The following is a 27,737-nucleotide window of genomic DNA, read 5'->3' as shown; positions in this document are numbered from 1 at the left end:
TTTTTTTTAAATCGCACGCGGTATTTCTGAGATACTGAATTGATTGATTGCTGGATTTCATATTTCTAAAGGGTGTTGCCTGCACGTAGATAAATTCAAAAAGGAAGTCACGTGAGCAGTACAACCAAAAAGTGTGTCCGTAGTTTTTCATCCCAAAGTAAGATGGTGGCGCCCTGAGCGAGCAACGGCAGGCACAAGTGAGGATTTTCACGATTTCTGCAAAATACGTTTTTTTTCTTGTTTCATTTATAGACGTCAAAAATTGTCTTTCGTTTTATCTGTTTATCTTCTCTATTTTGAAACAAATGACCGTATCGGCCACATTGCGTAATGGTGTTTTATCTTTGTCACCTTCCAGATTCGTGCATGTCAAGTCTAATTTGTCCGCAAATAAGCCGTACCCTTGATTCAGTCGTCATTTTTTTAGCGACAAATATGGCGTATATGTGAGAAAATACGGTAAATTATGTCGGCTTTTATTTTACATCCGGGATAAGAGGGTCAGACGACACAGCGATGAGGCTTAATTTGCAAACATAACTTAAAGTGTTCTTTAAAAACACATTAGGACCCAAATGAGATGTAGGGATAAACGTGATGAAAATAATAGCTTATTTCCGGCCTGGTTCCGTCGAAGTGCGCAAGAGGACCTGCAACTCAACAAGACGCATTTCCTTCTCATCAAGCTAACTTGTGGCAGAACTTCAACATTTCATGGATATACGGTCACGGTTTCCAAACCAGTCCACAAAACTGGCATTCATAAGACAAAAAGCACCTGAAGTCCTCTTTGTGTGTGTGTGTGGTGCTACATGGCTGCACTGCTTTAAAGGGTTGAGGAGGTGGCGTCACTCAGACTACCCAGAATGCTTCGGGTCAGTTTTTCACAAAAGGTATTGCTTGTCAACAGCTCGGGGAAGCCGGCACGAGACAAAACTTTTCAATAGAACAAACCAAAAGTATCGACCCATGGCGTGCGAGACGGGACGGGGGCGTGACCTGTGAGAAGGGGCGTGGTGTTGGGAGTTGAGGGAGGGGCGTAACCTGCGTTGTAGGCTGCAGACAGATCCTACTTGGATAAACGCACACAAAACACGGAAAAGCCCTCGGAAGACCTGCAAACCAAAGTTAGGAGCTCTTGTGAATTGTCCTTAATGCGACGTGTGCGTCATAAATAATAACAATTAAAGAAAACGACAGTATACAGGGCAGCCCCTAAAATGAATTTTGAGTTGTATTTGCATTGGGAAGCCCTTTTTTGTAGTTTTGCATTATTGCATCAAAGTTATTGAGTTTTTAATGCAATCTGGGTGAAATAAACCAATCTTGTCCATTTACTCGTTAACTACTGTGACAGATGAATCAGAATTAGTGCAAAAATGTTTTTTGAAACCTTAATGAGACTAACTTTGGCATATTAAAATGCAAAAACTCAAAACCATTTTAATTTGTGTTATTTCATGAATATGATCACTCTCAGCCCTCAAGATCCAAATGAATTGGATTTCTATCACGATCAATGGTGAATGAATTAATTGGATGGGAAAAGCTAGAAACATTTATTTTCTAAAATTAAGAGTTGACATTTTTGGGTAGCAATATTGTTGCAGATAATAAAATAATTTGGGTGTTTTAAAGATTAATATTGTGTGCGAACTAGATTTGTATTGCATTCATATGGGGCAGGGGTCTCTAACCTACGCCCGAGGGGCCAATTGCAGCCATGGGATACATTTGACGTCTTATTTACTGGTGTTGCCTGCCTGTGATAGCAAATAGAAAATATATTTAATTTTAAATAAATTAATGGAAAAAAATCTAAATTGTAATATAATAAAATACTTTTAATAAAAATCTAGAAATAAAGAGTAAAATAAAATCATTTAAAATAATTAATCATTTAAAAAAAAATGTAATTAAATGAAAAAAATACCACTTAAAATAAGCATGGCCTGTATTTATTTTGTTGTGGGAATTTTATTTTTTATCGTTTTATAAATCTCATTACTTCACAGAACGTAAATTTTTGGCTGCATGTTTTCTATATGAATTTATTTCCCTTTTTACTAACTACCGCAACACATACTGCGACCTGGGCTGGCAGTGATTGAGTTAAGCTAATGCTAACATGAATGCTTTTGGGGGAATTCTTGATGCAGCCCCCCGACTCTTATTTCCAACTGCTCACACTAGTGAGCGCTGTTCCTGAAACTTTTATGAGCATCCTGAAAAAGTGGCAGATTTTCAGGGCGTAGCATAAAAGCGAGTCAATTATTGGGGGCGGGGCGCGCCCTGTAGAAACAGAACAATAAGCCGCACTGTAGCTTTTGGTTTGCGATAAATACTGGTTGTGTTTGCAATCACAGTCTCTCCAGCAGTTTGGTGGAAAATATAGAAAACTTTTTCATGAAAAAGGAATAGTTGAAAAGGTCACTTAAACTTGGGAGGGAGGCGCCTGATCTAGTCGAGGGGTCCCTGGAAGATGAGTCTGACGAAACCACGCTCGCCGCTCAGCTGGTGCGCACAGAAGGGGCACGCGGCGTGGAAGGTGTGCGTGCCGTGAGGCAGCGGGATCTGACTCCAGAAGGCGGCCGTCTTCTCCGAGCACACGTGGCCGCACGGTCCGAAGGCGTGCGTGGGCGGCGCGGCGTCCACGTAGAAGGCGGCCTCGCAGCCCAGCCACAGCGGCACGTAGGGCCCCTTGGCGCGGCACATGGGGCACTCGCGCTGGCGCCCGTCGCGTTCTTCGCGTCGGTTGCCCCAGTCGTGGTAGCCGTGCACGTGGCCGCAGCGCAGGTACGCCCACGGCTGCTTCTCGTCCGGTGTGTCCTTGCGCCGCATGGACGGGAAGGCCAGCGTGTTGAAACCCACCGGGCACTGCGGCCGCGCCGCGTTGATCTCCTGACGCAGGGCCTCCAGGTGCTTGAGGGTGGGCGTGCGCGAGAGACCCTCCGCCGTTCGCCACAGCAGCGTAGCGCCACACAAGTCGATCAGGGAGCCGTCCACCAGTTCCTGAGACTCTGTCTCCACCTAGGACAGAACAATCGAACCCACAAAAACTAACCTTAAACTATGGTTTTCAGCACTTTTTGGGCAATAAGCTTTATGTGGAAAACAAGATATGATTAACAGATGTCACTGGAAAGAAGTTAAAACAAACTTTCATGTTGGACACGAGGTAGCGATGTCCCGATCCAATACGCAGTACTGGTTTCGGCACCAGATACAACTATTTTTGGAATATCAGACAGTACAGTAATACCTTGACATACGACTGCCCCGAAATATGAGCAATTTGAGACACGGGTAAAATTTCAAGCAAATATTTATCTTGAGATACGAGAAAAATTTTGATATACGAGCATACAGTGGACGCGAGCGGCAACTCATAAGAACATCATGGGCACTGTCTTTCACTGCAACTCCCTCGTGTAATGTCTCTACGAGCACTGGGCGGAGCGTTGCATTTTTTCAGTTTTTTCCCCCGTTAGTCAGTCCAGAATGGATGAGCTTGCTCGATAATACGAGAGGAGTATACTACTTCTCGTTGGCAAGTGGTCGTGCGTTATCCTATTGTGAGGACATTTGTGTGCATCATTTTCGGAATAATTTGAAGGGAAGACAAAAGAAAACAACCCTCGATAGGTTGCATCTGAAAGTCAGGGTGGAGGTGGGGCAAATAGAGCCAACCCGGGAGAAGAAAGGTATAAAAATGTAAAACAAAATTAAAATTAAGTTTATTGTAAGGTTTGATTAAACGTATTTTTTAGTGTCTGCATCGTAATCCAAGTTCATTTAAATTTGTTTATGTTATGTTACGAGGTGTTGCCATCACAAGAACAGATCGGATCCGATCCAGTTGTCGCATGAATTTTATTACCATCATGCTTTTTAGCTGCTCTAATTCAAATTAATAGTATGTCTATGTCCACTTCTCGTTAGAAAAAGAATTTAGTCGTGTAATGTTTGTAAACAGAGCATGTATTGGCTTTAATACAAACAACTTACCAGTTATATTATATTTTGCATTATTTTTACAGGTCTAAAAATATGGGCATTGGTATCGGCAAAACATATCTTGAGAAAAATCGGATTGGATCGGAAGTGAAAAAGTCAGCATGGGGACATCCCTAGTGTGAATATGCCTATTTTCTCTGCAGTGTGTCCTAGGTCGACTTAGAGGCCTCCTCCCAGTGGGAGGTGCCCAGAACACTTCACCAGGGAGACATCCCAATCAGATCCCAGAGCCACTTCATCTGGCTCCTCTCGATGCGGAGAGTTAGCATTTCTATTCCGAGACCCTCTCTTGTGACCGAAGTTATACGTGTATACAGGAGGGCCCAGACACCCTGCAGAGGAAACTCTTTTTGGCCCATTGTATCAGGGATTTTCTTCAATTGACCATAGATGAGGGTAGGCCCGCAGATTGGACCACCTTTGGCTGCCCTCTTGGACCTTCCCTCAGGTGGTGAGCTCAATTGAAGGGTGACCCACTTTGCCCATGGATATCAGGACACCAGGCGCTCTCAAATGAGCCCCCTCCTCCAGGGCTGACTCCAGAGGGGAAGCTAAGATGATCCGCATCCAGGCAAGGGAAATTTGAGTCCAATGAGACTTTTCTTCATAGAAGGGGCATTTCGAGTCATACTTGGTCTGATCCCTCTCCTAGGACCTGTTTGCCATGGGTGACCCTGCCAGGGGCAAAAAAGCCCCAGACAACATAGCTCCTAAGATCACTGGGACACGCAAACCCCTCCACCACGATAAGGTAACGACTCATAGAGGGGGTCTCTTCAGGCACCATGTTTTCCTTCAAGTTTGTCATCTATTTTTACATGTACTGTAATAATTTCCTATTCAAGTCCAACTAGTCTAGTGCTTGTCAAATAGTGGGGGGTGCAGCGATGCCAGGGGGGGCGTGAAGCGATACCTGAGACCTTGTGACTTAAAAAACATAGTTCTTGCCGGAAAAAAATTGCAATTTTAAGTACACTAAGTATACCACTGAGCACTGTTAGCATCATATAAAGTGCCATACTTTTAAAAAAGGACTTTTTTGATTCAGACAAAAATCTATTCAATGTTTTTATGTCAATATGGGGTACTGTTCTTAAGGAAAATATTACATCAGACAATCACTGGTTTTAGACCTTAAAGGTGAATGAGGGTTAGGGTTAGGCTAATGTTAAAATGCAATTTTATGACTTAAAGTGATAAGATAAATAGTTTTCCAAACATTGGGCACTGTTTAAACAAAAGTATATCTTTTCTCTACAATAAATATTGTTTTAATATTACCTGGGCTCAGATATTCTAATATAAAATATAATATATCATATATATATATAAACAGTTAATTTGTGATTACCTTATTTTTTTCTCTGAAAGCAGATTATAGCCAAGAAATCAATGTGATATTAGCTACTATTAGTTAAAAAAAAAATCAGTCCTAAAGATTAGAGAACAAAAGTGTGAGTGTTATCCAATGTTATCACGAGTATTTTACCCCAAAAAATTAGTTACATACACCAACTTCAGGATTTGAGTTACGCATGTCTACTTTGAATCTTGAGTTAGCATCATTTATTGTAAGTTTATTTTTTACAGAGGAAAAAATCTCCAGAGCTTGATGAAATAACTGGAATTTTCCCATTATCAATCATTTGCTGGCAGCCTTCTAAGTCAAGGTGGTTTGAACGTCTACCCCATTCAATGGTGCTGAAAAAGCAATCAAAATCATTTTGGCCTATCCACTTACCATTTTTCCCCGCTGCTGCGCTGAGCGTGTCTCCCGCAGAGTAAACACGTTTCCGCAGACGGAGATCTCCCGCCACACGCCAGGCCCGGAGTCCTGACTGAAACCCCGGCGAGGGTGCATGACCAGCACGCCGTTGGTGGTCAGGCCGTCCATCTGTCCATCGGGCGTCTTCCACTTGGCGGCTTTCTCCTGATAAACGCAGACAAGAAACAAGCTCAAGCGTCGGATCTTGGTTTCGGTTTCACCGATAGCGCCTCCTCACCCCCAGGAAGATGTTCTTGGATGAGTCGAAACCGGCCGCGTAGATGCGGGCCGTGTAAGGCGGCGAGCGCTGGCACATGATGCGGCAGGCGAAGCGTGAAATAGTGCTCTGGACAGTTTGCGTGTCACCGTTACACTGGCTGCCCGCCACTGTGTCCGTCACCACAAAGTCAATCGGGCTCTCCGTTGAACGGCCCACCTGGAATATTACTCAATATTAATCACCATATATTTCAGACTATGAGTTGCAACTGACGATAAGTTGTCCAAAGAATGCACAAGGAAAGGGGATAAATTATACACTCATAGCACGTTAATGTAAGATTAACAACCTTTTGGATAACTCAAGATTAAATGGCACAGCATAACAAGCTGTTGGTAGTCAGAGTGAAAAAATAAAAGCTATATAAGTCACACCTGAGTATAATTCACAAGCAAAGAGAAACTATGAAAAAAAAGTGTGATTTATAGTCCAGGCAATACGACAAGTCACTACTTGCCATTGACAGCGACCGACATTCAATTGAACTTGACCGGAAGGAGCTGGCATCAAAATTAATGAATGAGTGAGTGAACTAAACTTGCACATGCAATTCTTGCAGAAAAGACGCCTGACTGTTTTTTTTTCCCTGAGCAAATGAAAGAAAGAAAAGAAAGATGCTTGATAATGACAAAAGAGTGAAGACAACAATGTGGGCAGAAAGTCAAGCCATATAGTCATGGCATCCCATAATATCCACAAAAAGAGTGCTCAGTAAGTGTTTCACACAGTCATTAAAGTTAGACTAAAAGGCACTTTCTACAATGTTGACGACAGGCTGGTAATGAATAATTCATTATGTTGTGTTCAGCGCTAATTAATAAGAGAGCATTTTAAAGCAATTTGCTTTAAAGGAGTCTGTACTGACTGAGTTGGGTTTGGAACCATTTTAATTGGTATATTGATTGTGATTCATTTTGTGTTTTGATGCTTAACGTGTCAGAAAAGAATCCAAGATGAATGTTTTTTTTTAAAAGTTTGACTTTGATTTATTTAATAAACATAATAAACAGACACATGTTCATGTTAATGAATATACACATCTCATTTTCTGAACCGCTTTACCCTCACTAGGGTCGCGGGGGGTGCTTGAGCCCATCCCAGCTGACTTCGGGCCAGAGGCGGGGGACACCCTGAATTGGTGGCCAGCCAATCGCAGGGCACAAGGAGACAGACAACCATTCACGTTCACACTCATACTCATACCTAGAGGCAATTTACAGTGTCCAATCAGCCTACCTACCGTGCATGTCTTTGGAATGTGGGAGGAAACCAGAGTACCTGGAGAAAACCCACACAGGCCCGAGGAGAACATGCAAACTCCACACAGGTAGACCGACCTGGATTTGAACCCAGGTCCCCCACTGTGAGGCTGACGTGCTAACCACTCAGCCGCTGGGCCAACTCGTTAATGAATATGTAAATATGTAAAATTATAGTCGAAGGCTAATTTACATCTTTAGTCTCTTGTGCAGGTTTAAGATAAAATCAATAAAGCAATACAGGACAAAAGACTAGAAAGCAGCATAGAAACAATGAGACATATACAGTCAAATTATGTAAGAAAATTAAAAGAAATCAGAAAAAAATATAGAGGGTCTAAAGTTATGTGTATTTGTGAAATTTAAATGTTCAACAACGTCTATAAATAATCGAAATATTATATTTATGAACTCGTTTGATAATTTAGTAGTTGCCACTGGATGAACCATTATGGACGAGACATGCAGGAGGTGATGTCGCTTGTGTTCAATTCATTTTCTACAGGGCGAGCACAAAGAGGCAAAAAATGCCTACCGTCTTGCGGCTAAGCGACATGCAGCAAATAGTGTACGTCAAATTTCAGACATTTGTACGTGTAGAAGAAGTAGAAGAAAATAGGAAACGGTTCTATTCCTGTTGCTGTCACCTAGCACTACAATGGTTGATGAATTACCCGCAAAGTCAGTTGTCAATACGGAGTAGGGCATAATTTTAGTGGTGTGCAACCAGCACATACTTTATGATACACCATTCATTCATTTTCAACCGAACCTTGAACCCTGGCACTTTCAGTTCATCTTTGAATAAGAATGTGTGGGAAGGGATCCTCTTCCAAAAAAGGCCAGCCTCATCCATGTTAAAAAGTTGCTCCAGAAGATAACCATTCTCTTCAATTATGTGAGGGAACTCTTCCTCTACGTAAGGTTTTGCTGCCTCTTGGTCTTCCGAGTAGGCTTCTCCATACAGCGAAACACTTTGTAGACCATACCTCTTCTTTAACTTTTCAAGCGTGAGATCTCTCCCCGGTCAGATGGAGGAGCTGTCGGTGCTTCCCGGGTTGCAACAAGAGAGTTGTATGCTTGTGTGCTTTGAAGCTGCCCACCCGCCTCTCCGCTGCTGCTGATCAGGTGATAAGACATCTTAGGAGGATCGAGGCAAGGAAGATGATCACCTCCATACTACTGAGGGACTGTGCGGATCATCTTGAAAGAGTGATTCAGCATATTTAACCTCATCTCAGTCTGCAGAAGGTCCCCACCTTGTGGACTCCCTGTGTGTGGCTCCAGTTTTTTTTACCTAGGTCTACAATGTATTCTGTGTCTGTCTTGCTACTGCAACCAAGGAAATTTCCCGAATACGGGATGAAATAAAATTCTGATCTAATCTAATATAATATAATCCAAAATCTTTTTCTTCTGCACCAAGTGCCACTCATTTAAGCGCCGAAGAAGAAGCGATACCCTGACGTCTGCCACTTTTCAGCTCCCGTCTTCCGCTTGCGAGTTTCAGCGTGAATTGTGACATTTATGAACTTTAAAAAAAATACTTTAATATTAAAAAACGCGATGTACTGAAGCCGTGAATGTTGAAGCCGCGAAGCGGTGAAGGATCACAGTATCTTCGAGGGATGTATGCCATCTTCAGAGGGCAACTGTGTTTTTGTCATTGGGCTGATTAGTTCTATTAATTATAGGGAGTACATATTATGATGTCAGTTCCGGTTAGCCAATTGAGGGTACGTGTGTTCTTCCATTGTGCTTTTCATATCTCTAGGTTGAGGATACATTTAGGGAGTGAGCTGGACAGTCATAGTTCATATTGAACTTTTTGATCTAATTGGGGAAAAAAAATATTTGCCGTCTTCTTTTGCCATTGATAGAACTGTGAAATCTTTTTTGCTAGCATATCAATTGATTGTGAGTGTGTATTACCTGAAACATGTCTACGTTGCCGTCTTGTGTGTACTCCACCACCACCGTCTGCGCTCTCGACAGCGTGTATGAAATGCTGTGCTGGTCTTTGTTGCTGATGGCCTACAGGGGTCGCGAGAGGACATGCATTGAAACGTTTGACTAATCATGTTTCAGTGCCAATGACCGCCAATCCATTTCAATAGGGGGATGTCTGATCACTGCCATCTTTGCTATTTCAAAAGGATCGGATGTCTTTCAATTGTTTGCAATTAACTATGAAAATGACGTGTCAAACCTTGGCAGCCTGTGGAGAGCAGGCAACATGAACCGTGCTGGGTTTGACTCCATTGGCTTTTGGGCGTCTGCACAGCGAAAAGCGGCTTTTGCGTCGCCCCCGATCGCCGTTGGGTAAAGAGCCATTGTACCTGCACGCATAAATAGATCACAAAACCACGTTACAGTCAAATCAGATGTAGAAAAATGACCTGGATGGGCAAGACCAATTGGTGGAAATGTCACAATATAGAAAAATTGTACAGGAAAATGAACCAGGTTCCCCCTAAACCAAATTCTAGAACTGTGATGTGGGTGGGGGTTTGTTTACAAGTGAGCAATGACGTCATGTCTGCTTTTCATATTATAAAGCATGCTCTCCCTCTAGAATAAAAAAAAAATGGTTTTAAAAGCCCAGCTAGTTAAGTGCAGATTGATACCAGATGATATTTATCCTCTAAAATCGATTGTCAAGGTATTGCCAAATCTCGCATTTTTTTGTTGTTAAGTCATCATGTAGTATTGTTTGTTGCGTATAATATTGCACACAACGACATAGGAAATAAAAACAGATCACGTTCCAATGAGCTGGCACTCGTTCGGTGAACACCATTTTTTTTTCCGAGGGCCTGAAAAGTGGATGCTCAGCAGGCACCAACTCATTGCTAGGCCAAACAAGAGCTCGCGTGAGCAAGCAGAAGTCGAATGCCAGAGGTCAAGTCAAGAAGCAGCTTTTAACAGTATCAAGTAGGCTTTTATATGATATTGGGTGTTAAATGTTTAAGCTAAAAAATGTATATTGCGTTTGAAACAGAAGTGTGTTCTCTACATTAACATTTACTAGTATTATCTAAATTAAAAAATCTAAAGGATCCTTTCTAAACAGTTTTTAATTGGTCTCTTATCAGTTTTTTTCAATTATACTTTTGTCTGGAATGATTAAAAAACAAAGAAGTGTCAAATACTGAAATTCATAAGTCAAATAACTTTGTTAATGTATTTTTTGTATTTACCGTCTTGTAGTGGTGCCTGGAATAATAAAGGGGCTATAATGATGTAAAAAAACATTTAAAAAAAAATACTTATAAACCATATATATACACATATACATATACATATATATATATATATATATATATATATATATATATATATATATATATATACATATACATATATATACATATATATATACATATATATACACATATACATACATATACATATGTATATACATACATATACATATATATACACACATATATATACATACTTATACATATATACATACATATACTTATACATATATATACACATATATATGACAAATATTAAATTAAAAGAAAAAGTGAAATTACCATATTAAAGATGTTTGAGGAAAAAATGTTTGTTTTAATGGTTTCTCCGTTTCACACCTTTCCACCTATTGCAGTCATGTCCAAAACTATGTGTTGACACTAATTTTGCAAAACAGTGAGCCATTTGGTAATTTCTTTCACAAATGAGTTGCAGTGTCCTTTGAGACACATTTAGGTGTGTCTATATAAAAGCACACATTTGTTATTTGCTTTACATCATCGTAAAAAACACAAAAAAACAGAGCGGCTTTTTTGAAGCATGTAACTGGGATGACTGGATCCTCCCTTAAAAGTGCTTCTTCAAGGTTTCTTTTGATTCAAGTCCACATGCTCAGCTGGAAGTGGGAAAAAACCTTTGAACCGCGCCCTTCTTGTCATACACGAATACACACACACTTCCTTTCCACCAACGTTCCTCCTACATCACAGCACGTATGTGATTTAATAACACGTGTACATGCACAAGTCAGCTTGGCTTGTCTGAACCGGTACCGTCACGCCGATGAAAGTGAAATTTTTCCTCATTGGAAAAAGCAGTTAAAAAGCAGATGGCTCGGCTTCCTTGACTTCCACTTTGCTTTGCTTTTCATATGCTGTTTTACATGTGTACGTATTAGCATAATAATTGCATCTACACTTTCATGTATATGCTAATGTGTGTATGTATGTGTGTACTGTACAATGCTTAGAAAACAATTCACACAATCAAATGGCCGTTTAAGACTCTTTTTCCTGAAGTTCTTTAAAAACAAAAAGATTGTTCATTTTCTACCAATGGTTCTAAACAGCTAGAAAATGCTTAATTGTGCCGAGTTCAGTTTGTTGTCGTAGCGGTGATAACAATAATCTGGCCATCTTTTTGTTATCTAACAACAAATCACTGTAAACAGATTTTCAACAATTTTGGATTACACATTACCTAGAGCAGTGTTTCCCAACCACTGTACCACGAACAATGGTCAGGGGTGTGCCATGGGAAATTGCAAGAAGTCATACAATGTTATATTCAGAGAGAAATATAAATATGAATATAACAAGATTAAAATTGAACTATCACAAGGTTAGAATCAAAACATGATGAATGTTAAATTATAGATTATACTGTTACAAGATTCAAATTGGGAAACAGTCATTTTGTTGCTTATTTTTCTCTAACATGAACCGGAAGTTGTTTGGTTTCTAGGGCATCAAATTTTGGTGACGTAAAGTCTGAGTGAGCACAATTTTTTTTGCGTAATATTAGGAGAATTAAGTAATATTTGGAGAAAAGTCATAAAATTATGCGATTAAAAACATGACATTACTTATTTTTGCATCACTCTAATCGGAAGTTGTTCAGGCATTAACACAGACATTAACTTTTGGTGACATTAGGTCAGTGTGAAAAAAATAGATTTTGTAATCATTTTGGAGGTTAATGTGATTCCTGCTGATAAAACTTTGATGACAATGACTATTGTTAATATAGGCAATATAGTTTTAAATGAAAAGATTTTCAGATGATGGTGTCCCGTGAGATTTTTTCAATGCAAAAAGTGTGCCACAGCTCAAAAAAGGTTGGGAAACAATGACCTAGAAAGTAAGCTATTTTTTTGCTTAACTGCAAAATATTTGATGTGCAGAATGAAGCCTTTAATAAAACAATGTTTAAACACTTTAATAAAACATTTAATATCTTGCCAATAAACACTAAAAAGATTGTAAAAGTCCTTTATTGTCTATAAATATATTTTGTTACTGCATTTCATTACTAAACTTTGAGCTAACTGCCATTACTTTAATTGTGTTAACTGTCACTCAAACAACAAAAACAAGGACGCTACCTGACACGGCATCACCAGGTCGGCGTCATTTGGAGACACCACTTTCCAAGTGGTGTGTTGACATTTCAGTCAGTCAGTTCAGTTGGGTTGGTCAAGAAGTTAGCAAAATTTAATTACCAAGTCACTTGATTGAAACGTAATTTCAATGTGACACAATACTGACTTTTTTACTTCCGATCCAATCCGATCATTTTCAAGAATGTTTAGCTGATACCGATCACATATTTTTTGAAGACTAAAAATACAGTCATACCTCTACTTACAAATGCCTCTAGGTACGAAATTTTCAGGTTACGGAATGTTTTATATGCAAATGAGTGACTCGATATACGACAAAGATCCAAGTTACGAAATCCCCCAAAAAGTAAATGCATTTCCTTATGTGTTATTTTATTTTGAAAATATTGTCGCGGATGCATTGATTCTCACTTTAGAATACTTGTCAAAATGGGAAAGTAAATCATGAGTGCCGACTTTCTGTTTTAGGATCAAATTAAAATGAAGAGTATAGATGTATACTAAATTTCCAGATTTTCCCCCTTTTAAATCAATAATTGTAATTTTTTTATCATTTTTTCTGTGTTTTTAGTTCAAAAATCATTTTGTAAAGTCTAAAAATATATTTAAAAAAGCTAAAATAAACATTGTTTTAGATCTATAAAAAACTGAATATTCAGGGCTTTTAATCCATTTATTTAAAAAAATCTAAATATTATATCTAAAATGGTCCGGCCCACATGAAATCGAGTTGACGTTAAAGCGGCCCACGAACCAACCCGAATCTGACACCCTTGCTTTAGAACATCGCTACCCTCTAATGGGCTCTCATTTCATCGCTCTCATTCTATCTCGTATAATGACAATAAAAGCATTCAATTCAATTCAATTGGCTGTCTCACAATAACCACTATCCATGTTTCAAGATTCTCTCTTACATACTTGTCCACCTCGACTAAATGCTCCCCTTATTAATGATTGCAGTCCCCCTTATTAAGCGATTAAAAACCGTACAAATGCAACGCGGCACATATTTTCACACACACACACAAACACATAGGGCACAGGTAAAACAGCTAAAAAGTAGTACAAAGTGGACCGCTTTCGGCCCTGGTAGAACAGGCTCTTGCCGCCATCAGGCGGACTAACACTGGGATTACCTCTCCCATAATAATGGCCGCGGAGGGAACTATTTCAGCGGTGCAGGGAACATTTTCATATGCTTTATTAATTTTAAGACATTAAAAAATTATTTACTTATAATTTTCTCTCATTTTTGCATGTTTCCTCACATCTTTCATACAAAATTAGGACACTTTGACAAATTTTAAAGGGTTTAGTTGGTAGTTATGTGAGGACCGTGGAACAAATGAGAGAATTTCTATATAAAGCACACCTCTACTTACGAAATTTTCAAGTTACAAAAAAGTTCTGGAACCAAATATTTTCGTAAGTAGATGTACGACTGTAATGCAAAAAATAATTCAACCAGTAAATGCCAAATCAGGCTTGTTGTATTAACGCGACCCCTACTGGTAGATCCTCTGTTTACAAATATTACATGATGCTCTGTTACTATCATTAGCTTCGAAAAAAAAGCCCCCCTCAGTGGACAAGTTTGTCAAGTGGTTTGATATACAGCAGTTCAAAAGCCTTATGGTACTAAAATACATACAACTGCTGGATTGGATCCAATCTTGTTAACAAATCCGATACTGTCCAAAACTCCAAAAATAGAAGTACCCAGTGCTGATACCGAGTATATCGGATCAGGACATTACTACTCACACAAGGTGGAATGAAAATATATCAGTCACCCAAAATGTTGGAGACCAAAGTGGCAAGTATCAGGAAAAGTGGGAGACTCAATATTACAGTACAAAAATACAGGAGAACCTTGACCCAGGTGTGTTAAATATACACAAAAAGTTGGAATGCTCAAGAATTACAACATAAGACATAAAATAGCAGAGAAGGCCAATCTTCATGCTCTAAAGAATCGTTCGTGTAAGATCGTCTCTGTCTAGCCAAAGTGGCGAAGAGATTCTTAACATGAAATAACCATATCATTGATGTTTGTGATGCCTTTTCTTGCAAAAAAATTAAAACAACAATAGTATTATTTGCGAGCGAAGGACAGGTGAGTGGCTTCCACTTGCGAGTTTCAGGGTGGATTTTCACATTTTTCTGAACTTACAAAAAAAATTCATGAACAAAAATAATTTACCCCAGAAAAAAAAACGCGATGTAGTGAAGCCGCGATAGTTGAAGCCGCGATAATCAAGGGATTACTGTATACCATTATGACAAGAAATGTGTTATTTGAAGAAAACAAAAGTTTAAATTCATTCATTTTCTGTACTACTTATTCTTACAAGGGCTGCGGTGCTGAAGGCTATCCCAGGCAACAATGGGCAGCAGGCGGGGGACACCCTGAATTGGTTGCCAGCCAATCACAGGGCACACTTAGACAAACAGCCAGTCACGCTCACACTTATAAGTAGGGACAATTTAGAGCAGGGGTGTCAGACTCGGGTTGGTTTGCGGGCCGCTTTAACGTCAACTTGATTTCCTGTGGGCCGGACCATTTTAGATATAATATTTAGATTTTTTTTTAATAAATGGATTAAAAGAACTGGATTAAAGGGCCTGAATATTCATTTTTAATAGATCTAAAACAATGTTTATTTTAGCTTTTTTATATATTTTTAGATTTTACAAAATGATTTTTGCACTAAAAACACAGAAGATTTTGATTAAAAAATTACAATTATTGATTTAAAAGGAGGAAAATCAGGAAATTTAATATACATCTATACTCTTCATTTTAATTTGATCCCAAAACAGAAAGTCAGCACTCATGATTTACTTTCCCGGGCCACACAAAACGAAGCGGCGGGCCAGATTTGGCCCCCGGGCCGCCACTTTGACACGTGTGATTTAGAGTGTTAAACCAGCCTAGCATTCATGTTTTTGGGACGTGGGAGGAAACCGCAGCACCCGGAGAAAACTCCACACAGGAAAGTCAAAATGCATTGGGGATTGAACCCATGATCTCAGGACAGAGAGGCAGACGTGCTAACCACTCTTCCACCAGGCCACCGAAAGTTTAAATGTTACTGAAAATAATTCTAAATTTTTTCTAAGAACAAAAATGTTTTTTGTCAGAATTAAAAGTCATAATCTTACAAAGATTACATTTTTTTGGTATACTAAATTAAAATATGTCCATATCCTTGTGCCCTGCCCTGCAATTGGCTAGCAACCAACTCAAAGTGTCCCATTGCTGCCTGTAGTTGGCTGGGATAAGGATTAAAAGTAGTAAAAATATATTCTTGAACAAATAAAAATTATCTGACCTTTACTTTTTGTTTGAAAAAAAACCCTCACTTCATTCTTACTGGCCAAATGTACTTTTTGACAATCATTGACAGCGATTGACATCCACTCCATTTTGACAGTTGAGGACTTAAAGCAATTATACGTCTATCATTGTTGATGGTTATCAAAGAGGTAAAAATATATAAATGATCACATTTAGAAATGTAAAAACATTTTTTAAAGAACTCCTCGAGATATTATGGTTTTAACACTCTGGGGATGTGAATTTAATCACAGAACAAATGGGGTCGCTTACCCGAGGACAATGAGCTCTCCATACTTGACTGGCACTTTGATGGAAGTGGTGCAGATGTTCTCCTGCTCGGGGGAGTACATCGGGCTGGGATGACGGATGGACGTCTGGGTGGGCTGCAGCAGGCGTAGGGGTGGGGGTGGTGCTGAGCAAAGTGGAACACTGGGTGGGGTGGGAAAGGAGGAAGAGGAGGAAGGGGAAGGGTCAGCAGAGCCTCAGCTCCAGCCTCTCATTCTTCACACGTCCGTCGGTCTTCCCCTGCACGGCAGACCAAAAGGAACGTTAGGATAGAACAAGACCAGTTGAACAGAAGAAGTGCGTTCCACAGAGTCTTATCCTAGCGCGTGAATCTTGAGATCTATATTTGGCGGCTGGCAGGAGCTCAGAAGGCGACTATAAATGGATCAATCAAGTCACATGTGACGTGGCGAGGGAGAAGGTGAAAAACCACAAGGGGCTCTAGCGCCTTAGCTTCAAACAATCTTCATCCTTGTTTCCAAGTCTGTTGTTCAAATGTCCCATTGTGCTGCATCGCAAGATGACAAGTCTGTTTTTTTTCCCACGCAGAATTAGAGAGTTGACTTTCGTTCACTGACTTCACTTATCAATGTTTAAAAAATGTCCTAAAGAGTTCGGATTTATTCTTGCCATCAAAATTTTGGGGTTGGAATTTGTGTTTTTTTTATTGTGATTTTTAATCCGAATATAAAGAGTTTGGATTCCTTCTTACCCTGGATATAAATGTTTTTAAATAATTTGACAAAATTTATGCAATCAAAACAATTATTTAGTAAAGTTATTTAAATTTTTAAGGTAATCAATTAATAATCAAATTTGTTGCTGCACTTGCTGTTTTTTCTACATTTAATTACGTTTTGGATTTTTTTAATTTGATGTTTTTTTTAAACAATCACAATTTTTATTTCATGCATGGGACGGCCCGGCAGCCAAGTGCTTAGCACGTCGGCCTCAGAGTTCTAGGGTGGAGGGTTCGATCCCAGGTCGGTCCTCACTGTGTGGAGTTTGCATGTTCTCCCTGGGCTAGCGTGGGTTTTCTCCGGGTACTCCGGTTTGCTCCCACATCCCAAAAACATGTATGTGGTTGAAGACTCTAAATTGGCCCGAGCTATGAGTTTAAGCATGAATGGTTCTCATTTGTCTCCTTGTGCCCTGTGATTGGCTGGCCAGCAATTCAGGGTGTCTCCCGCCTAAGGGCCAAAGTCAGCTGGGATAGGCTCCAGCACCCCCCCGAGATCCTTATGAGGATAAGCAGTACAGAAAATGAATGAATGAATGTCATACATGGTGTTTAGTGCATTTTAATATTTTATATGCTAACATTTTTTATGTATTTTTAAAATAATCTACAAATTATTATATTTTTATTTTAAATTATTATTTTAATATTAACATCTGTAAAATAGAAAAATGTATTTAATTCATAATTTTTTGGAGTTAAGAACAGCTTCAGCTTTGTAGTGCAATATTTGTTTTACTGACAATATATACATTATCAGCTATTTTAAACCAAAAAAATAAAAGGATTGTTTTCCTACCTTTTGACAAAATGATGACACGGGTGAAGAATAGAATTTTTTTTTTTTAAATAAAGCAGTTTAAAAAAATTTAAAAAGCATAAACCATTTTTTACTGTGATTAGAACGATTACGTTGCAAAAAAGGAAACAGTATTATATATATATTTTTTAAATAGTCTGTGACCACCTTTTGAGTGGGCGTAACACACCCTTCACCTCCTTGTGACACGCAGCTCGCTGCTTAGTGACACCCGCCCACATACACAAAGAGATGAGAGGGTCAGAGACTATACAGGCAAGCAAGCGAGCTCGGCGCCTTGACGGCAGCCGCAAAAGCTGCTGAGGTGACACGTGGCCAAAGCAGATCCTTCTCTAGTTTGACTTCATTCCTTTATTGCATGTATTTTAGATCCTATCAGTTACGATCCAGAGTCATTTTCATTGTAAAATAAACCAAAAACTATGCACTCTTGACGCATGAAAGTGACGCATGTTGAGATCTTTTGGGTCCCAACGCATTGTCGGTGTTGTTTCAAAATTATATTTGTTCCGGTTTGGAGAGACAAACTAGCAATTAGCCAAATGTCATCTAATTCACAGTCATGTGGCCTCTATGTGACCATAAGGCTGCCCCCATGGAGGCGGGACTAAGTGCACAGGTGCCCTAGGTAATAGAAATACATAACTTTATTAACAAAATAAACGTTGTTTATGTGTGCCAAAGGTCAATCTTCCAGATCATGGTAATGGTAACAGACTTTTCTTGTTTCTTGAATCTGTTGTGGTTCTTATTTTCTGAAATTGTTCAAACTTGACAAAGACACCTATGGCGATTTCCTTATTTTTTGGCCTTCAAGCCGCACTCCCCAAAAATGCTAAATGGAAGCGGAAAAAAAACATACCCTGAAGTATAAGTGGCATTTTTGGGGGAATTTTATCTGATAAAATTCAAAACAAAAAACAGAAATGTCATAAAATGTTCATATTGGAGGAACAATAAAACAAACTTCATAAAGAAACACTTGTGCTGCCATCTCGCTCAATTTTAGAGGGAAAGAGTCTACCATTTGCTCTATCTAAAATGAGGATAACATTAGCAAGACATCTGTTAACCGTTGTTAAGTCTCAAAATAAGACTACCGTGTGTGTGGAAGCTACTTTAGCCATATGGATAGTTGGCTGCAGAAAGAAGAATGTAGCCTTGGAACCTATCTACTGCTATAGTTTAGGTATGACCGTAAAAAAAGTGCACCCACCGCCAATGTAAATTAACAACACAGGACTACAACCCTCTCTTGCGGTTCGGTATAAAAACAGCAGTGGAATTATATCATATTGTGTGTATAGGGACAGAGATCGCACTGGAGTATAAGTCGCACTCCTGGCCAAACTATTTTTTTTAACTGCGACTTATAGTCCGGAAAATACGGTAATGTCCATTCTATTTTAACCTCTCAATTCAAAAGCACGAATGTCAATTAAAAAAAAATATTAATAAAAAAATGTATGTACTTCCTAAAAGTTTGTTTTATCTTCTCTGAAATCGAGGTCATGGTAAACCACGAAACTTAAATTGAGGCAACTAGACTTCCTGCTGTTGAATTTGTTGTTTAATTATTTGTTTCCAAAAAACGCTCAAACATCGTTTAAGTCAAACACAATACGTAATCTTACACTACCAAGTAGCATTTTTGCAGAACTTACATTATAATGTAGGTAAAAACAACAGTATACAACAGTTTTTACTGATGATAAACTGTATGCTTTGCCATTTTTAAGATATCACCTGAGCACGATCACTTGATAATAAAAGTAGGTCAACATGAGAACCCAAACGCAACCTCTTGTCATTGTCTCAGGAAGATACGTCAACTCACAGATAAAGAGAATAAGGCGCTGAATGGTATTAGTGAGCTGATACACTTGATTAAATGGCATAACATTAGCAAAAATTCCATGCACCCCTTCAGCCAGCATCTTGATCTGGCAAGCCGCTTAAGACCTTTAAAGCCACAAGAGCTTTCAAAGAAAAGCTACGAGTGGGGTTTAACATTTTAAAATAAATATTCCTCTTGCTGATTAGATTACAGAATTTATGGTCTGATCATTTGTTGTCAACGAGGGAAACTAAAACAATAATTCTCTCCTTGTGTGTTTCTTTCCAGACGCAATAAGGAAGTTTTTGATCGCAGGGTGAAAGGAGATAATCATGCGGGACAAATTATTCACTGTAGAAGGTACATTTACCATATTTTCTCGCATATGTGGCATATTTGTCACTCAAAATAATGATTACTGAATCCAGGGTACGGTTTATATGCGCACAAATTAAACCTGACATGCACGAAACTGGAAAGGTGACAATGACGAAACGCCATAACGCAAGACTAATTTATTTTGAGGTCTATGATTGAAATGTATGCAAAAAATAGAAAACGTATCTTGCATAAAACGTGAGCAAACTCACTGCCTGCAATTACTCGCTCAGGGCGCCGCCATCTTACCTAGGGATGAAAAACTAGACCGCTACGGACAGACTTCCTGGTTATACTGCTGATGTGACTTCCTTTTTTAATTTGTCTACATGCAGGCAACACCCTTTAGGAATGTGCAATCCAGCAATCGATTTATGGTGTATCTCAGAAATAGCACATGCGATGATTTTTCTTAAGATTTTCCCTTCAAAGTAACACATTTGTACTCCTAGTAAAACTATGACTATGAAGGTGAAAATGGTGAATCAGGGGGCGTCTTAGACAAGAGAAATTGTAAAATTCAAGGATTTTAGGGGGAAATTTTAAGGGCACAGCTTATACGCGTAGGTGGCTAATATGCGAGAAAATACGGTAGTTGTTTTCTTTCTGATAAAAGATGTCAAAACTCTGAACCCAAGAGGACAGTCCTGCGATTGCTTTTCAGACATAAGGACAATAAAAGCTCAAAAGAAGACCTAAAGACAATGTAAAATACTGGCATATGCCACATTGCGAGAAACTAATGTAGCAAAAACCCAAACGATAAGACTGCATTATCAATACAAGCAAATTCTGGAGTGTCATTGCAGTTTTGCAAAAAGAGACAAAATAATACACTGTTACATAAATGTGCAATAGACAGAAGTAACATAAATAATTTAATGAGGGGAAAGAATTCCAAAAGGAGTAAACATTACCAAAGACGTGGTGTAAAATTGTGGATACGGAGGTGCATACACGTTAGGGCTGGGCAATCTGGAACTTTTTTTTTCATATCAGCCAATCTCTAGTCTTTTCACAATTTTCTAACTTGATTTTTTTGGTCTTTTTATTTAACTATTCATAGCAACAAAATCAGCAGCACTGACACTGAATATAGAGAGCATGGACCTGTTAGTTATTTATATTGCATGTATATGAACTTTATTTTAGTATTATAGTAGTAGTTAGTATGAAAGCGTTTGTGTGTAAATATCTATTGCAAAGCTATGTTAATTTTTCTCAGTGAAGAAATGGTCTTTTCCATTAAAGCACAAAAATTAACTGCAATCATTGAGCGTATTCCACTCAAATGCTTTCAAAAGTTAGTTTCGATCAATCCTATAAAGTCTGCCTAGCAACAAGCAGACGGGACAAATACAATTCCGGAGTCCAGTTTCTAGAGTCCTTTGAAGGTCAATTCTGAACCCAGGGGGGCTTGCGTACACTTGGATATAGCCGCCATTTTGTCTGGCAACCTGCACAAGGCAACCACTTGTTTGTGTTGATGAGTCAATTTCAGTCTCAGCGGGAATTTGGCGCCAAAGCCTCCCACTCCAACTCTTGTCTGCTTGTTAGCTTGTTTAGACGCAGTTGGAGGTGGATGGCATTGATTGTGCTGGAAAACGGGATGTATAGCACATGCTTTTGAAGTGATACAAGTCATTGCAAAAAACGGGGGAGAGGGGGTCTGAAGTCAATTACGCAGGCGTGGTCTGTTTCGGCCTCATAATACTCAATGGTCTCGCTTGCACTCACACATGTTTTCAAGTGCGTTTACATTCCACACCCTGTTCTTAATGCTCCAGTCCTCCTTATGACCCCCGCCACATATTTGGTGCCTGGCTGTTTGGAGATGTCGAGTATTGTTGTGGCAACGCTTGTTTAAAAGTCAGTCAAGTACATGTCAACTCCCAGGAAGGACAAGTTGAGTCTGTGGGTCGCTTTCACACACTGAGATTAGGCAGAATAGTGACTTAGAAGTTGTTGTGTAATTTGGTGTTAGAGTTCTAGAGTAGGGGTGGCCAAGTCCAGTCCTCGAGAGCCCCTATCCAGTCCGTTTTGCATGTCTCCCTCCACCAACAGACCTGAATAAAATAATCGGGATCAGTAAGACGCTTCTGGACAGCTTGCTGATGAGTTGATCATTTGATTCAGGTGTGGTAGAGGAGGGAGATATGGGAAAGAGACTGGATAGGGGCTCTCGAGGACCGGGCTTGACCACCCTTGTTCTAGAGAAATTATGACAGTGGCCGCATTTACAAGTAGCCATATTTATTTTTGGGACATTCGGATATTGCTGTGCAAAAGGATTTATCTTTTCGCTTAGACATGTAAACAGACATTTTCAACTGTCTCCAAAAAAAGAAAATTGTAACCTCAATAATTTCTGAACGTAAACATGCCCACTGTTGTAAAAAAAAACTTAATTCTATTGGTGTTTCTGACAATAATAAAGAAATTTGGGTTAATGATGACTTTTACAGACAATGTGAAAGAGTAATGTCCTAGCTTTTAGTCTCTGATTGGTTTCTTTGTATTAAGTGAACCACAGACACACATATCTAGCGGTTGCTTCTCTAGGGATAAGTGAGTAGAAAAGAAATGTATCCTGTCCGGGAGTGGGTAGTGAATTGGGACTTCCTGTGTCCATGCTATCACTTAAGTCAGCTCATATGGATCCGAGCATTTCCCGGGAATACTCCTGCAATACTGGAGAAAAGTATTGGGATTTACACACATACCTCTTAATCAATTAACTGGTCTTAAGGAATGCATGCCATCCTAAGACCCAGACTCTTGCAAGGCATGCATCATTTTCTATCTGATATTTAGGCTAATTGGGACCCGATGAGTTTTTGTGAAGAAAGCCTTCTGGCTTGGCTGCATCTGAGTACAAGTTTAATACAGTATTTTCACAAATACTTACAGAGGGTATATTTTTGCCCTTGGTGGTAAAAAAGAAGGATCTAATTGAATAGAGACATTTATTAATTGAAATGGAGGCATGCAGGCGGCCTCGTGCGACGTTCCCAAGAGCAACAATGGGGAAGGGGAGGTGGGATGACACGCGGTATAGGTTGGGGCAACGTTCCAGTTACAGTCTCATCAATGATTCAGCCAGACCGCACAACAACAAACAGCAACAGGATACAAAGCAGCAACTAAAAACACTTGCTCCAATAAACACACGCGCTCACTTCAATATGCCATCGTCCATGATACGATGGCGTAACTACGTGTGCAGGTTTAAAGTTCTTTGTAAGGGGATGTACGATTCAAGTGAATGATCTCATAGGGGAACACACTCAAAAACAAGGTTTCGACACATTTCATCATTGTACTGTAGCATGTTCTCAAAAGTGTAGGGAGTCCGTGTGGAAAAATGTAAGCGAGTCACCAGAAGCAGAAATGTAACACTTTTATTTGAGGGAAATTTAACGATGGAAAACCACATATAATTTGCAATTTTTGAAAATGAGGTCGCCAAAACGTGCCCTCCATCTGACCCACTTTCCAGGACAGATGTAATCTCCTTTTGCTAACGTTTGGGCTGTTTACCAGATCCTAACACATACCAGCTGCTGCTACCAATATGTTGTTTTTAATTAAACTGTACAGCGACACGTCCAGTGCATTTGGACTGGGAAGATTGGCAGTGATCATTCGCTGCCTGCCTTTGCCAGTTCAAATGGATTGGATGTCTATACCGCTCCGGATAGATGAATGATTTAACGAATGATGTTTCAGAATTTTTTGTGTCTGACCTTCATCTATTCTTTCAAGGATACCAGTAATGGAGCATCCCATTGAGACCATGCCATTCATTGTGTCTGTCTGTGTGTATGTGTGTATGTGTGTTTTGGAGCTCCATTAAGACATCAGAGTATCTGCCAGCTCCCCTCTGACACCCTAAGGTCAGGTTTCCTCGCTGAAATTGAGATGTGAACGTCGAGCGGATATCGGCAAGCGTCCGCTACTACACTGCAGAACACTCACAATAATAAACGCATGAATTGCACCTTTTGGTAAAAATCTGGAATGTCCAGCAGTATGACAACACAAAATCCGATCCCTACGTTCATCATGACTAGGACTTGACAACGTACAGGGCTTAAAGGAATGTCCTGATTCCACCCATGAAATGGAGCCTCAGGGGTTTGCAACAGATGGGAAGTTTCTACAAAAAGGCACCAGGAAATGAGGGTGATCCCAATCTACAGCCAAACCTCCAATCATATCTTTTGAAATGGGGCAGGATGGAGGAAGGGAATGATGTAGAGATTGGAGAAGTGATGGGAAGTTGTTAAAGTGTCATATTTAAGGCCCACCGGGCATATTTGACCTGTGAAGACTTGTAGTCAGATTTAGGACATTTGGTAGACTTCTGTGAAATGAATATGAAAGCTTCTGAAAATGTAAGAGAAACTAGAATCAGAATGTGGGACCCATCCAGTCTGGATTTTTTCCCCTTTCTAATAGTTGCCCAGGCCCTAAAGAAAGAAAATAGTGTAATCAGCCCGGTCATTAAAATTTGGGATTTGGTATTAAAATTATCGATACATGAATTCATTGATGATTTTGTCTAAATAATCCCACCATATACGATGTATGAAGTACATCTACAACTTGTTGATCCATGCATCATGCCCTTGAACCTTTTTCTACTCAACAATTTTCTTTGTCATAAAGGTATGATTTAGGAATATATTTTATCCCAAACTAAACATTTCTGAAAGGAGCTAAGTGATAAAGATGAAGTAAGATAAGAAGATAAAGTGCATATAAGCAGTTTTTTAATTTTCTTTTTTCTTTTTAAATACAAAATTTCTGTATATTCACTTGAACGTTAAAGTCAATCTACCATGGTTTTGTCAGATTCTGCTTATGGCTGCCATTGAAGGCACGAGACAAATCAAGTGGGACGGCTATCAATAAGTGAGGGAACATGCATTTGCTACCACCCTCCCATTTTAAATGGATTGGCCAATTACTGATAAACTCATTTCAATTCACAGCAGAACAATGGTTGGAAATTGCAAACAATTAGTAAAATACTATGAAATTAGATATTTCTATTAACCTCCTATGCATCTATAATGTTATTTTAATAAAATTATTTTAAAAAAACAAAGAATAATTTAAAATATACATGTAAATTGTAATCAATATGTAGACATGAAAATTTGGCTCTTGTGGGCCACACATATAAACAGAATGTTAACCTTTTCATCCATGGATTATATTTTTTTGTTAACTCTTTCACTTCAATCATTTAACTCACTGGCATTATGGCTCCACGAGCGTTCATTCCTCCATGGCAGTTCAGATGGATTGGACGACTAGCGCTGTCATTGGTACGAAAATATGACGTTCATGGCCAGTCCTCCCAGTGTAACCCCGTCAATTGCATGGAATAAGTCAAATACTACGAGAATTTTTTGGGGGAGTATTATTTGGGGGCTCAAACCAGTGTATTTCGGTTTTTATTCATTTTCATAAAATGTAGCTTTTATTAAAATTGTATTAAATTAAATGTATTTATCTCATTTTCTGAACTTATCCTCACTAGGGTTGTATTAAATTAAATGTATTTATCTCATTTTCTGAACTTATCCTCACTAGGGTTGTATTACATTAAATGTATTCATCTCATTTTCTGAACTTATCCTCACTAGGGTTGCTGGAGCCTATCTCAGCTGACTCCGGCCCGGAGGCGGGGGCCAGCCGATCGCAGGACACAGGGACACAAAACAACCATTCATGCTCACACTCATACCTAGGGGCAATTTAGAGTGTCCAATCAGCCTATCATAAAGTTGACTCTTTTGACAACTTATAAAGAGCTGTTGCGCATGGCCCAAAAAGAGATATTCACATGTGGACACCAGTTCTTTATATTTATATTTTTATTACCAAAATTAGACACTTGCTCTATAAAAAAATAATTTAAAAAAATGTCAATATTTAACTAACTGCAAATGTTTATGTCCAAAGACAATATACTTGTGTTTACCTTGATTTTATTTCCTGCGTTGCTGTTTTTTGAATGACAATATATGTGTTCCATGTATTTAAAAAATAAATTGCTGTGTCTTAATTGCCCAGCGATTGAGTGTCAATCATAGCTAGCTGCACTTGCCACCAGGGTTTAAAATTCATTTCCCACCCTAGCATTTCTTTCTTTCCCGTCAAAAACACGCACACATTGGGCTCCTTGCCGTCTTCCTTATCAGGCAATGTTGTTGTTGCCTGTGCAACCCGGGCTGCTCTTTCTTGCTGACAGCTCAGCGTGCACACTGAAAAAAGGAGGTGATGGAAAGTAATACCAGCCGGGAGCACGCACAAAGGCGATACATAAATCTAAGTTATTAGCCCGCGACACGTAGAATGAAGGCAGGAAATGAGCACAAAGAAAGAGATCCCCTGCACCCTTGGTCCTAACTCACAGCTGGGACAATTACTTAAATAAAAAAAAGAAAAATGGAAAAGGAAGGTATTTACTTTGGGGGGGATTTTGTAAATTGGATCTTTCTCGTATCTAGAGGCACTCATTTGCATATAAAAGCTTTCGCACCTAGGGGCATTCGTAAGTAGAGGTATGACTGTATTTGTATAGTACCATGTTAAAAATAAATAAAAAAAACAAGCTGGGCCCTTTCTGTGTGGCGTTCAAACAACTGCGAGTTAGATTCTAAACCGCTTAAAAATGCTAAGTAGACAGTGGGGAGCGTGTGAAGGACTCACCGTGGCTTCAATGACGGCTTTATTTCCAGCCTCTTCGGGGCCGCTGGCCGACTGACCGCCGCCGGGCTGAGCTCCACCGAGACCGTCGCCGCCAACTTAGCGAGCTAGCTCACCGGCACGTGAAGAAGAAAAACAGGGGTACAAACCGAATGATTGCCGCTTGGCCAATAAAGATGGAAAATGTCCTAATGAATCTTGGATGTGGCACGGTGAGATGTTCGGAGCGTGACCGCCGATGGAAAGAATATCCAGCCAATGCGAGTGGAAGCTCGGATAGATTTGAATGACAGGTTCTCCTTTGTTGTGAGCTTTCCAACGTAAACACATAATGACCCCACATCCACACATCCCCGGGCGAGAGGCAGCCAGCCTGCCTGAGTAGGCGTGAACTAGCCTGAGAAATGAGTGGTGATGTCATCACAAAGCATGCTGGGATGTGTAGTTTCTCCCGCTCCAGCCGTAAGGGCTCCTTTTTTTACATCATTTTGCGTGGGACTTTTGACAAATACAAAAGTTGAATTAATCAAAAGGGCGTCGGCCTGACAGCTCTGGGCTTCTGGGTTCAAATCCAGGTCGGTCCACCTGTGTGGAGTTTGCATGTTGCCTGCGTAGGTTTTCTCCGGGTACTCCGGTTTCCTCCCACATTTCAAAGACATGCATGTTAGGCTGATTGGACACTCTAAATTGCCACTAGGTATGAGTGTGAGTGGGAATGGTTGTCCGTATCCTCGTGCCCTGCCATTGGCTGGCCTCCAATTCAGGGTGTCCCCCGCCTTTAGCCCGAAGTCAGCTGGGATGGGCTCCAGCACCCCTGCAACCCTAGTGAGGATAAAGCGGTTCCGAAAATGAAATGAAAACAAAAACAAGAAAGGTGGAGAACAATGTGAACTCTTAATAGT

The 27,737-nt window shown here is 39.6% G+C and overlaps 1 protein-coding gene across 1 annotated transcript; it reads right to left on the bottom strand.

Annotated features, from left to right (window-relative positions):
* Positions 1-475: 475 nt before the first annotated feature.
* Positions 476-27,219, bottom strand: peli1b (pellino E3 ubiquitin protein ligase 1b). Its single transcript, XM_077613712.1, has 7 exons — positions 26,839-27,219; positions 16,324-16,578; positions 9,531-9,660; positions 9,254-9,355; positions 6,021-6,218; positions 5,759-5,947; positions 476-3,030 (listed from the first exon to the last, which is right to left on the bottom strand). Exons 2-7 carry the CDS (start codon positions 16,401-16,403, stop codon positions 2,461-2,463), a joined length of 1,269 nt encoding a protein of 422 aa, XP_077469838.1. The 5' UTR covers positions 16,404-16,578; positions 26,839-27,219; the 3' UTR covers positions 476-2,460.
* Between the last annotated feature and the right edge of the window lie 518 nt (positions 27,220-27,737).

The sequence above is a fragment of the Stigmatopora argus genome, chromosome 11 (genome assembly GCF_051989625.1).
Source record: "Stigmatopora argus isolate UIUO_Sarg chromosome 11, RoL_Sarg_1.0, whole genome shotgun sequence".
Classification (NCBI taxonomy): Eukaryota; Metazoa; Chordata; class Actinopteri; order Syngnathiformes; family Syngnathidae; genus Stigmatopora; species Stigmatopora argus.
The sequence above is the reverse complement of the archived record's forward strand: the minus strand, read 5'-3'. Positions and strand labels throughout refer to the sequence as shown.